General features: G+C 35.6%; 1 protein-coding gene across 4 annotated transcripts in view; it reads left to right on the forward strand.

Annotated features, from left to right (window-relative positions):
• Window positions 1–13,885, forward strand: part of RIF1 (replication timing regulatory factor 1) — a 54,099-nt gene that overhangs the window by 18,356 nt on the left and 21,858 nt on the right. For 3 of the 4 annotated variants that reach the window (XM_041739543.1, XM_041739545.1, XM_041739546.1), the window contains 10 exons: window positions 559–732; window positions 979–1,089; window positions 2,097–2,159; window positions 2,595–2,695; window positions 4,648–4,734; window positions 5,412–5,485; window positions 5,710–5,890; window positions 7,219–7,326; window positions 7,690–7,839; window positions 11,903–12,002. In XM_041739543.1, coding sequence (XP_041595477.1) covers window positions 559–732; window positions 979–1,089; window positions 2,097–2,159; window positions 2,595–2,695; window positions 4,648–4,734; window positions 5,412–5,485; window positions 5,710–5,890; window positions 7,219–7,326; window positions 7,690–7,839; window positions 11,903–12,002 — 1,149 coding nt within the window. The remainder of the gene's footprint in view (window positions 1–558; window positions 733–978; window positions 1,090–2,096; window positions 2,160–2,594; window positions 2,696–4,647; window positions 4,735–5,411; window positions 5,486–5,709; window positions 5,891–7,218; window positions 7,327–7,689; window positions 7,840–11,902; window positions 12,003–13,885) is intronic. The other variant, XM_041739544.1, reaches the window with a different exon arrangement.

Genomic DNA, 13,885 nt, shown 5'->3' on the forward strand with positions numbered 1-13,885 from the left:
TGCCTGGATGGCCCTGTTGATTAAGTGTTGACTCTTGATTTCTGCTCTGGTCATGTTCTCAGGATCATGCGATTTAGCCCTAAGTTGGGCTCCACACAATGTCTGCTTGAGATTCTCTCCCTGTACCCCCCCCCCCCAACAAACAAATTAAAAAAAACCACCTTTTTTTTAAGTGGCTTAGTGTGTGTGCGTGTATATACATATATATATGTATATCATGTTCTTCACTGAAAGAATATGATTTGCTATTTATTTTATGTTAGCTCTTCTAGTCAGATTTTTATATTTAAGTGGCAGGAATGCCTCCATAATTTTCAAAGTATAGATTAATGCTTCGTAATTTTATGCATTTAAATGATGTGTAACACTAATCTTGTTCTTCACCTAGTAAGATAGGTGAACTCTATTGTGGGCTTTAAGCAAAAATTCAACTTTCATTTGAGAAAACATTTTTATTTATAAAGATACGTTTCATTGAAATGAAGTCAACAATATGTTCATTTGGGTAGGTAATTTAAGCTACTATAACTCTTTTTTTTTTTTTTTTTTTTCTTTAAGGTGCTTCCCCATTTGGAACTACTGTAACTCCCCGGATGAATTTAAGTTCAAATTTAGGTGGAATGGCCACAATCCCCTCTATTCAACTTTTGGGACTTGAAATGCTGCTTCATTTTTTGTTGGGTCCAGAAGTCTTGAGTTTTGCTAAGCAAAACAAACTCGTACTGAGTTTAGGTATTTATGTATGTATGTATGTATGTATGTATGTATGTATTTTTTTAAAACCGTTCAGAGCATGGTTCTTTAAGGCGGGAAGATGTTTCCCCAAAGCCAAAATATTCTGTAATCATGTATGGAATAAGTCTAAATCTTTTTAATAGAAAACACATGTCAGACCACCTAAAATTTTATATTGCGATGTTTATTTCATAAAACTTTGGTTTGGCATAATTGTTCTTTTTTCTCTTTTTTATATTTTAGAGCCGCTTGAACATCCGTTAATCAGCAGCTCTTCTTTTTTTTCCAAACATGCAAATACACTTATCACTGCTGTTCATGATAGCTTTGTTGCAGTTGGAAAAGATGCTTCTGGTAAATATTTAAGAGAAGATTTTTTTATTTGTTTAATCCTGTGTTTATAAAGAAAGTAAAATAGCAAATATTTATATAGTGCCATATTTTGGCCAAATTGTGCTCCAAGAACTTTACATATAAATCCTCACAGTAACCTTCTTTTTTAGTCCAATTCTCAGCTGAGGAAATTGTGTTATGTAGAGAAGTAAATAACGTCACGTGGTAAGTGGTGGAGCTGTGATTCAGACTTGGGCTCTATGGCCCCAGTATCTACACTTAAACTCCTCCTGTGTGTGATAGTCTATCAGATTTTTTTTTAAGATTTTATTTATCATGAGAGACATAGAGAGGCAGAGGGAGAAGCAGGCTTCCTGCAGGGAGCCCGACATGGGACTCGATCCTGGGTCTCCAGGATCACGCCCTGGGCTGAAGGCGGCGCTAAACCACTGAGCTACCCGGGCTACCCCCGAGGTTTTTTTTTTTTTTAAAGATTTATTTTATTCATGAGAGAGACAGAGACATAGGCATAGAGAGAAGCAGGCTCCATGCAGGGAGCCGGTGTGGGACTTGATCCTGAGATCAGGCTCTGAGCCAAAGGCAGACACTTGACTGCTAAGCCACCTGGGCGTCCTGATGGTCTATCAGATATTAAGATGAAATTTCAAAAGTGAAATAGTTAGCTATTTAACTGGCTGGGAGATTTCTTTCTAGGATGTTTCAGGTGTTCTTTTGAAATTTCGATTTTTTTTTCCTTGTCTGAGAAGCAAAAGGTGTTCAGTAAAGAAAACGCAGATAATAGAAAAAAAGAGAAAATAATCACTGTTAATTAAGTTACATGACCCTGTATTGATGAGTTTGCAGAAATAATTCTTTGTTGTGATAGTGTTTCATAAACTGATTATAAGGTTGAATATTATAAGAATTATGTTCTAAGTATTGCTCAACTTATTTCTTTGGTGTAAGGATAAAAAGGTGAGCTTTTATAGTCCTATCTACTGTATTCTAAAGTTTGTTTTGTTTGGCAGATGTAGTTGTCAATGCTATTTGGAAGGAGCTGATAAGCTTGATGAAGTCAGTTATTGAATCAGGTAACTACTATAACTGATGAAATGATTTTTATAGCACTAAATTTTTGTTTGGCTTTTTTTTTTTTTAAATAACTATTTTTTTAGAGTGTATTTTTGAAGTGTATAGCTTCTAGACTTTCATCTTATTTTAAAGAATTATTTATTCATGAGAGAAGGGAGGGAGACAGGAAGGAGGATCCCTATGGCATCAGGGAGCCTGATGTGAGACTTATTCCCAGGACCGTGGGATTATGACTGGAGCTGAAGGCAGGCGGTTAACTGATTGAGCCACCCATGTGCTCCGGACTTTACTTTTAAATAAAGCTGTTTGATATATTTTTAAAAAATCAATGTTTCATAGCTAAGCATATGTTATTATTCCCCAAAATACTATATTTTCTCCCATAAAAATACTTGCATATTTAGAGCTACATTCTTCCTTTTGCTTTTTGATAGGTAACAAAAAAGAGAGACCAGGCTCTGAAGTTTTGACCCTCTTATTAAAATCTTTAGAAAGCATAGTGAAGTCAGAAGTATTTCCTGTATCAAAAACACTGGTAAGTATAATTATGTGCTAGAACTCAAAAATCATACTCTGAAATAGAATTTTTTATTGAAGATACTTACATAGACCAGGTTTTTATTTTTCCTAAAATTAAACATTTTTTTAGAGAAATCTTTGCATACAAGCGAGAGAAAGAAGAGAGGGGGAGGAGTGGGAAAGAATCTCCAGCAGACTGCACTGAGTGTGAATCCCCAGGAAGGTCTTGAGCTTATGACCTGAGTCGATACCAAGAGTCGGATCCTTAACCATTTGAGCCACCCAGGTGTCTCCTGACTGGGTTTTAAAAAGACATTTTATATCAATATTTATCAGTAATTTAGCCCTGTAATAAATGTTATTCTATTGACTCAAGTCATTGGAAACCTCAATAAAGTAAATGAGTATACTGGTGATACAAAAATCTTCCAGTGTCATAAGAATGAGCCATACAGAGGAAATGGGGTAAAGGACATGAAACTTGAACTGAGGAAACTCAGGTGAACACTTAATTTTATAAGATTGCTGAGGTCCACTAATTGTTACTTTGTACTTTTAAGAAAATACCTGGTAATCTTGGGGAACTTAGGCAATTTAAGTTACCTCTGTTTAACTGAGGTAGTGTCTTTGACATTAAACACCATTTTTATCCTATATAGTAGAGAAGGAAAAAGCAAACTGGGTGTACTTTTTATAATAGTATCCCAAGATACCCGCAGATGAAGTAAACTGTACCCTACTTAAATTCCTTCTGGGTCTTCCTACCAGAAGGTAGTAGATCATATTGGTTAACAGCACGGGCTCTGGAGCAGTGTAGGTTGACTCTCCCTGCCCATTTATTAGCTGAGTAATCTTGCTCAGTTTTTCTACTCTTCCCTTTTGTGAAGGAAATACAGTAATAGCTTTATAAGTAATATATGCAGAACATGATGGGTCAGGAAGAAAATAAATGAGTCTACAAATGGTGTTTAGTATTATGATCATTAGTGTCTGATTCAAATGAGAGAGCCAAAGCACATTTTAACTAACATACCCTTTATGTGAAGTCATTATGTCACTTGTTATGTAGTTCAGATTAATAGCAGTATAATAATAATTATGAGTGGCAGTTTGATAGGCCCTATCATATTTGAGAGATGTGTCTTCAGACCCAGCTTCCAGTTAGTAGTCTTGAAATACTTGCTTCTGGCACTAGTGAATACATAATTCATTACAGAAGATCTTTTTTTGTGGCATTAAAAAAAGGCCTCAAGGGCTATTAATAGAAAAATGTTTTGATGAATAAACTCTGCACATTCATGTAGCAGTTAAGAATGCCTATATATATATATATATATATTTTTTTTTTTTTTTTTAAGATTTTATTTATTCATGAGAGACAGAGAGAGAGAGGCAGAGGGGGAAGCAGGCTCCATGCAGGAGCCTGATGTGGGACTCGATCCTGGGACTCCAGGACCACACCCTGGGCTGAAGGCACACGTTTAACTGCTGAGCCACCCAGGCATCCCAAGAATGCCTATATATATATATATTGATGTGAAAACTCTAACAGTTAGATAAAGGTTTGTTGCAGAGCATCTCACAGTATGTTATTAATGGTATAAAAGAATATATATGAGATAGTCTGGGAAGTTTGGTTTCACTGTGTATTTAAATATATGGAAATTTAGAAAGTCTAGAAAAATAAACTTCACAAACTCATAGTATTGATATTTTCCCTGGAGATAAAGGAGGACTTTGTCATTTTATTTTTTATGTTTCTGTATTTGAACTTTTAAAACTAATGTAAATACATACATTAATATATAAACATTGTATTTGAACTTGCACTGAGAATCTGTTATATTAATGAATGAACATTACTTAACAGTAAAATATTAAATGAAAAATATAGTTAACAGTACTGGATTTTTACTAAGTGAAATATTTATGTGGCTAATTTACAACACAACTTTTTCTCTCTCTTAGGTCCTCATGGAAATTACAATTAAAGGACTGCCCCAGAAAGTATTAGGTTCACCAGCATATCAGGTTTCTAATATGGATATTCTTAATGCAAGTATCTTAAGTGCAGTGATACAATTAAATTAGCCAAAAGATTAAATTTCCATGATAGTTTTTTTTCCTTAAAATTGTAAAACTTAGATTAAAAGTTTGAGAGAATTTGATTTGGGTTTGCTGATTATGTTAGAGGAAAAACTGATAAAGTAATAGATTAATGTAAAAAATTAAATATGGCACTATTAATGGAACTATTTTCTGATTTACACAAAAGGTCATAGAAATAAAGTTTTCTATTTGCTTATACATAGTAATTAGTGGTTACTATTTTAAAATTTGGAAGCATAATAATAGTGGCTTTAATTATGGTGAAATAAATTTAATATCTATAGGATGTTAGGTATTTATTGGTCCAGCAAGTTTTAACTTCATGTTCTTTTTATATCTGGAATATACCATTTCTCCATTTTTCATGTAGATGGAATAGCTGTTAATATAAAGCTTTTCATCATTAATATACAGCTATCAATATAATGATTTTTGTTTGCAGTTTAGAAATATTTTTGCTACTGTTGTATCATATCTTAAGTAATATTAAAAGTTAAGTTTCTTTAACTTAAAATTAAAATTAGCAAAAAAAAATTAGCTTTACATAATTGTAGAAAACAAGTGTAACAAGAAGGTTATATTTATAACAAGAAGATTGACTGTAATCTCCCATCTTTCTTCAGGGAACTCCTGCTTTGTTCTTAATTCGGTTAATTTTCAACAATAATCTGTTGGAATATGGTGTAGAAGATGAGAGGTAATTTAAACTAGTCTTTTTATTTATCTTGGAAAGGTCGTTATTTGATGAATGAGATTCTTTTTTGAGTTTATATGCTATATCATCTTTTTAAATTAAATCAAAGTGAGGCTTGGAATTTACCATTTCTTGTTTCGTTGTCAGTTTTTAGGATTTTGTAGTAGCGTAACATATATTCTGGCAAAAAGCACTAGTTAATGCATGGCTTGAAATTTTTTCTTCAGGTTTTTTCTCAATCTGGAAACACTTGTAGTCTGTGTCCTTTCTGGTCCAACTTCACCATTAGCTTTCAGTGACTCTGTTTTGAATGTTATTAACCAAAACGCAAAGCTGTTGGAAAACAAGGAGCATCTCTGGAGAATGTGGAGTATTATAGTCACTCCATTAATCGAATTGATTAATCAGGTATGTCGTAAGTGCTGCATGTTTCCGTTAAAGCTTAAGAAATATTTTCCTTTTTTTCTTGTTGGAACAGCACATGGAGCAATAAATAGACGTTTGAATTTGAATAGAAAAAATGTGAAGTATTTTTTTCTGTGGGATTCCTATTCTTTATATTAGTTGATTTCTTTTCGTTGCATTTCTGCCTTACTTGAGAAAATATAACTTAATGGGAACACATGAGCTCCCTTTTCTCCAGTAGTGATTATAAAGCCAGAACTCAGATATGTTACATTTAACTTCTCATATTTGTATTTTGAGTTCTTTCAGTATTTTACTATGAGGAGTAATAATGGTCATCTTGACTAGACTGTATATTCTTAAGATTTCCATGGGCAAGTCAGTTGGTGAATACCTCAAAGCCATATGGTAGTCCATAAAACGTAATCTGTTGAGTTGACTAATCCTTGTGTATAAATATTTAATAAACTGACATTTTTGGCAGCGTGTGGAGCTCAACTTTTTGTCAGAATTAATGAATGGTTCATCAGCTGCTTTATCAGTCTTTAAATGGAAGTATTTTCTGGGAAATACTTCACTGTAATTCTCAAATGAAACGAATACTCCAGAGAGTTTATTAATGATAGTGTAGTCAGTTATTTTCACTACTAAGTTCAGTACATCATTTAGACATTCTTCTGAAAGAAAAAAGTTTACAATCCTACTTTCCTACTGTTTGAAGGATAGCAGAGGTTTATAAGTCCTTGCTTGAATCCTAACTTCTGTGTATAGTAAAGGATTTTGGAGTTCCCTCTAGGAGTCTTTTTTAGGACTTAAATACCATGCATTGTTTCTCAGGGTTGCTATAACAGGCTATCACAAGGTGGAGGCTTAAAACAACAAGGATTTATTTTCTTGTATCTTTGGAACCCAGAAAGCTAAAATCTGTGTATTGGCAGGCTTGGTTTCTTGTGGACCTCGAAGCCAGAATTCTTGCTTACCTTCCTTTTGTTCTGGCAATTCTTGATTGTTCCTAGGATTATAGACACAGTCTCCCTCCATCTTTCATGGTATTCTTACCTCTATTTTGTCTATCCAAATTCCATTTTTCTTACAAGAACACCAATTGGATTAGGGCCCATCCTAATCCAGGATGCCTTTATTTTAACCTGATTACATCTGCAAAGTCCCTGTTTCCAAATAAGGTCATATTCACAATTACAGGAGTTAAGAATTTACCACCTCTTGAACATCTCCGCACTGGGGGACATATTCTCACTATAAATAATAAATACTACATAGGATTAGAATTAGATGGTAATTTGTCTAACTTCATTTTTTTCTTGTTTCAGACCAATGAAGTGAATCAAGGTGATGCCTTAGAACATAATTTTAGTGCCATATATGGTGCATTGACATTACCAATACACCATATTTTTTCAGTACAGAAATTTCCAGTGGTAAGGCAATAGCAAATTTTTTACCTAAGGAATTTACTTTTTTTTTTTTAGAAAATGCTCTTTCACCCTTTATAATGAATTCCTACAGTAATTTTTCCTGCAATGAGATTTCCTTTGACTTAATCAGCTTAGGGTAAAGAAAAATTTTGAAGGAAAAGAGAAATTCCTCTTGACCTTTGATAATTGCTGGTATTGTGGCATTATTACAGTTCAAATAGAATTCTGTGGGGGAGGTAAATTTACTATATACTAGTCTCTTCTGTGACACCTTAAATGTTCCAGTGGTTTTTTAGTATACATTCTGTTAGGTGTTTGATATGTAGATATACAGTTTTAAATTTTCTTTTATATTGTTACTTTTAGGCCACCATGAAGACCTTACTTAAAACTTGGTCAGAATTATATAGAGCATTTGCCCGCTGTGCTGCTTTGGTGGCAACTGCAGAAGAGAATTTGTGTTGTGAGGAACTTTCTTCCAAGATGATGTCCAGTTTAGAAGATTCAGGCTTTTCAGTGAGTTTATCCCAGTACTGACCTTGGTTATTTTTAAAGAATATTTTTCAAATAAACTGAGATGTTTGTGAACTGTCATTTACAATGCTTTTAGTTTATAAGTGACTAATCTAAAGCAAGTGTGACAAAACAGTTTGGTGTCTTTGGTCTACACGACTGAGGTCCATGTTTCAGGACCCTTAACAGTGGTACATTTTTATACTACTATGTTGCGTACCTTCGGTGCCTATGCTATTCTAGATAAACAATATGAGGATCTTGGGCAGCCCGGGTGGCTCAGCGGTTTAGCACTGCCTTCAGCCCAGGACCTGATCCTGGAGACCTGGGATCGAGTCCCATGTCAGGCTCCCTGCATGGAGCCTGCTTCTCCCTCTGCCTGTGTCTCTTTCTTTCTCTCTGTCTCTCTCTGTCTCTCATGAATAAATAAATAAAATCTTTAAAAAAAACAAAAACAAACAATATGAGGATCTTATCCTAGAGCCAACTTTCTCATAGCTGCCTCGTAGATCTTTTTTTTTTTTTTTTAAGATTTATTTATTTATTCATGATAGACACAGAGAGAGAGCAAGGCAGAGACACAGGCAGAGGGAGAAGCAGGCTCCATGCTGGGAGCCTGACGCGGGACTCGATCCCGGGACTCCAGGATTGCACCCTGGGCCAAAGGCAGGCATCAAATCACTGAGCCACCCAGGGATCCCCTACCTCTTAGATCTTTAAAGGCAATCCTTTGGAAGTTTGTAGACTTAAAAAAAAGTAGGTCCATGTATTTAACCTGGGGGTTGGGGGGCAAAATTGCCCCTGCCAGCTCTTTTTTTCTTGGATAAGTCTCCTAAAGATCACTGCCCCTCCAGCACTTGTTTGGAGATTCGTTCTAAATATCTTTCCCTTGTACTCGAGGCATTTTCTCAAACTGCTGTATCTGTGCTATATCTCAGTGATGTTGTTTGTTATGCTGTCCCTTTAAGTGTGGGGACTCTGTTTCTGCTGGCAGTCCCAGCCCAGCCAGCTGATTTTTTTAAAGTTCTAGGTGTTGAGCCCCACTGATTTTAAGAACTCTCAAAATAAGGGACCGCCTGGGTGGCTCAGCGGTGGAGCGGCTGCATTCAGCTCAGGCTGTGATCTCAGGGTCCTGGGATTGAGTCCCACATCGGGCTCCCTGCATGGAGCCTGCTTCTCCCTCTGCCTGTGTCTCTGCCTCTCTGTTGTGTGTCTCTCATGAATAAATAAAATCTTAAAAAAAAAACTCAAAATAAGCCCTTCAGGTTTTCAAAGTGAAATGTTAGGGTGATTTATCTTTGTGGTGCCTGGGCTGGGGTCTGTTCCGCTTCCTTCCCTGTGTCTGCAGTGGCCTCCCTACTGGGGATGTTGGGTGAGTCAGGTTGGTTCCCACCTGCATCTTTACCCTTCCTACTTTGTCCATGTGGCCTCTTCTCTACCTTAAGCCACGAGAGAGTATGTTCTGCCGGTTTCTGTGTCATTTTCTGGGTTGACCTGTGGGTGTGATCTTAGGTGTATTTGGGGGATGGGGTGAGTTTAGGATCCTCCAGTGTGCTATCTTCACCTACCAGCTGTTTCTGAGAGCCTTCATAAAGTGTCTCCCTGATTGTGAATTTCATGTATTTGAAAATGTGTATTACGTTTTAATTCTACACCGTCATACTTAATGTTTGTAACTTTATATCTTCATGGTAATTATTCTCTTTACTGCCTTTTGCATTTTACCAACCTGATATTAATTAATATTAATATGCTCATACCTCTTTGAGAATTTATCTTTTTTTAAACAAAAACTTCCTGAGAAATTTAGCAAAATGCGTTTAATAGTGCAATTTGACAAATTATCAAATACTTCTGTAGACCTCACCAAGGTCCGTTATTAGAGCACTGTTAGCATCTCAGATGCTCCCCTGTACGTTTTGAATCTATGCCCTTCTCTCTCTGAAGAGTAGGTTACTGTCCTGATGTTTTTGAAAACTTGTTTCATTAAAATATTTTTACTATACACCCACACTTATATTTGTTTAGTATTCTTCTTATTAAGTTTTAAAGTCCTACTGTGTGTCTTTTGGGCATAGTGTTTTAGTTGGAAGGTTCATCCATGTTGTATTTCACTAAGTTCATTGACTGTAATTAGTATATATTTTTCCATTGTACAGATTCAGGATTTTCTTGGTAGATTTTTTTTTTTTTTTTTTTATGATAGTCACACAGAGATAGAGAGGGGCAGAGACATAGGCAGAGGGAGAAGCAGGCTCCATGCACTGGGAGCCCGACGTGGGACTCGATTCCGTGTCTCCAGGATCGCGCCCTGGGCCAAAGGCAGGCGCCAAACCGCTGCACCCCCCAGGGATCCCGATATTTCTCAATCTGTTTTAACTTTTCTGTGTCTTGTAGCATATAAGGAAGTATGGGAGTCTTTAATAAACGTATTTGATCTATTAAGTAAGAAGTGTTTTAATTCTTAGCTTCTTTCAGATGCTACTTTTAAAACTTTCTATTCATCTGTCAAATGTGAAGACTTAATATCCATTCTACTTCAGCAAGCAAAGACATTGGTATCACTATCCCAAGAATTTTGAATTTACCACCTTTCAGGTTTCGTTGAAAATCTAAGTTTTATTTACTTAAATTATACAGGGTACTGTAAAACTTGGAAAATAAATAGGTTTTCAAAGTTTGAGAGTATTTTGTTGCTCAGCTTATTTTCCTGTATCCTATTATTTCCCCTTGTTTTGCTTCAGTGTAGTCTATTCTTCAATTTAAAAAGCCACTTTTCAACAATCATGTATGACTGATGCCTCCTTGTTCAGTACATAATCAATTGATTAGTTAGGAATTTTAGGTTCCAGAGAATTTATATCACAGTTTTGAATAATTAATTTGTTATAGCTCATATTTTTGCAAATGCATAGTTTGAGAGAAATTTTTTTTTTCTGTCATTTTCTATAAAATAAGAGTTTTTTCTAATCTTTGGAATATAGACATTTCACCAGGGCGTCTCTGGGGGCATCTTTTTAAATTACTCTTTTCAGTCCTTGATAAAGACCCTTTTAGTATAAAGAGCTGTGCCTTCCTCTCAGGAAAATTGCCTTGTTTTAATTGTGTGCTTCTTATTCCTTCTGTTTTTGAGTACCATTTTAGGTGGTTTTATTTTTTTTATTTTTTATTTTTTTAATTTTTATTATTATTTTTTTTATTTATGATAGTCACAGAGAGAGAGAGAGAGGCAGAGACACAGGCAGAGGAAGAAGCAGGCTCCATGCACCGGGAGGCCGACGTGGGATTCGATCCCGGGTCTCCAGGATCGTGCCCTGGGCCAAAGGCAGGCGCTAAACCGCTGCGCCACCCAGGGATCCCCATTTTAGGTGGTTTTAGATCTTTTGAGTAAGGGATCTTCTGTATCCCTTACTTTTTTTTATCTCTACACCTGTTTGTGTCTTGTTTTAGTACTGCTTTCTAGGAGCTTGGTATTTCTAACTTCATCTGCGGTTTAAATGCTGAAAATGTTTTATAATGGTTTTGTTTTTACAATTTGTGTTTTTAAGTCAATATTTCCTGCAGAACATAGAAGTTTTCTTCTGTTTGTTACTAGATTTTTCTTCATGGATTAGTTCTGTTTAGTATTTAGCACACCTTTTTCATGGGACTGGTACCCTTCATGATGGTGCATGTTTGTTGATCAAAGTCGATAGTGGGAGGTGGAATGCATTTTCTAATGCTTTTTTTTTTTTAATCACTGGGTTTAATGAACACCTACAATTTTCATGAAGAATCTGATAAGGAATCTAAGAATCTTGCTTTTCATTCTCAGTTTATTGGTTTATATGCTGAGTCTTATGGGCATCTTAAAACTGAATTATTTTCCCTAAATGTTGAGAAAAATTATGGTACTTGGCACACAGCAGTTAACCAGAAAGTATTCATAACTGTGTACTTGATTAATGTACCTTGTATGTTATATATGGAAGTGAAAGTCTTATATTTTTTGTTGATCCTTAGTATTTTTGGAAACCATGCCAATAGTTGAAAGTTTCTAATATAATACTTCATTATTCTTCCCTAGAATGTATTATTCTTGGATAGGATCATTCGTATAATTACTGTAATGGTTGATTGCATCGACTTCTCACCATACAATATTAAGTATCAGCCCAAAATTAAATGTAAGTACTTTTTTACTTTGTTCACCCAATATTTTATAAACACAGCAGTCTTCAACTGTGGTCAAGACAAATCCTAGTATCTTTTCCGACCTCATTTTACCTGCTTTTGATGTTATGTAACTATGTCATATGTGGTTGTCCTACAACTATATTGTACAACACTGGTATGCTACAAGCTCATGTGTTCTTGGACCATGCTCATGATCTCTCGTTCCACACACACACAAAACATCTTTCCTCCTTGTATAAAACAGATCAATATTATCCGGTTTAGAGATTGCCTAACAGTGATTTTACTTATTCCATCTTAGAAAAGGATTATCTGGGGAGGAAACTTTGATGTTTGTTAAAATGTTCTTATTTGTCCCATTACTCGTGTTAAGACAGTATCTGCCAGGTTTTCTATTGTTAAGTTAGTAGCTATGACTAATAAACTAATGTTTTGTGGCAGTTTCTTAGCAAACTTTGACCCATGAATTTATCATCCATCAGTGCATCTTGCCTAAAGCACTAAGATGATTACCGGAATCACATTGTTTCATATGATTATATTAAAATGTATCAAGATGCTTATCTCCTCTCTCTTTAATTACATTAATTCTAAAAGCTGTCCCTGTTACTTATCTCATATGTTCATAGTAAATTGTTCTACACTGAGTGTTGTGAGTTCAGGCCCCACATTGGGGCCTTATTTTTTTTTTTTTTAATATTTATTTATTATTTTTTTTAATTTTATTTATGATAGTCATACAGAGAGAAAGAGAGAGAGGTAGAGACACAGGCAGAGGGAGAAGCAGGCTCCATGCACCGGGAGCCTGATGTGGGATTCGATCCCGGGTCTCCAGGATCGCGCCCTGGGCCAAAGGCAGGCGCCAAACCGCTGCGCCACCCAGGGATCCCTACATTGGGGCCTTAAAAAAAAAAAAATCATTCTATAGTTGTTGAGCACTACTGGGCACCAGTCATTTCCAGGTGCAAATGACATCTTAATGTAAGATGTAGCTTTGTTCCCCCCGCCCCCCAAAGGTTTATTTATTTATTTGAGAGAGCGAGAGCACGTGAGCATGCTGTGGAACATGACCTAGGGGAGGGGCAGGTGGGTGGTTTATAATTAAATGTTATTGATACTTATGCTCGTGTTGGCCTGTATGACATTTATTCATTCATTATTCATTATTTCCATTATTTTTTGAGACCTTTGGTACAATATAATCAGGCTCATCCTATACTTCTCTTTCAACCTGGAACCAACCATATTTACAAGGAACATGGTTCCTTTTGCTGAGGATGGATGGCATTTAGAAATGAGGTCTATTCATTATTATTAAGATATTACTGCTCCTGGATCCTCTTAAATAGACAGTTGTGGGATAGGTGTCACCTGACTCATGGGCTGTCTTCTCAGCCTTAACATCCTAACCTGGAATTTTTGGGTGGCCGTTCCAATGTATATTTGTGTCTGGGAAACTGATTCCAGGGAAGAAGATAGACTTCTTTTGTTAGTAAGTAAGTAACATTTGTTTTTCATTTCATCACATATTTTTCATTAACAAACACTTACTTAGAATTTTCTCTTAAATCTGAGATATTTTACCTTAAGAAAATGGATTCTTTTAGGGAAAGAAAGGTAATTTTGGAATATATATGACATTCTTGACAGATGTGGGTTTATCTCTAGAGGTAGATATCTGAATGAGAGACGGGATCTAAGAACACAGGAAAGTCAGTGCTTTTAAGATACATCTTTTTCTTCAAAGTTAGGCTTTTTTCCTGTTTTCCTGAGGATTTGGATCTGTGACTTGTGTTATTTGTAGGGTTCAGTGTATTGTAGATGAGCCAGAAAGCAATAATTTCTAAGGGAAATTTTATTTTAAAAATTAACT

This window comes from Vulpes lagopus, chromosome 24 (assembly GCF_018345385.1).
Source record: "Vulpes lagopus strain Blue_001 chromosome 24, ASM1834538v1, whole genome shotgun sequence".
Taxonomy (NCBI): Eukaryota; Metazoa; Chordata; class Mammalia; order Carnivora; family Canidae; genus Vulpes; species Vulpes lagopus.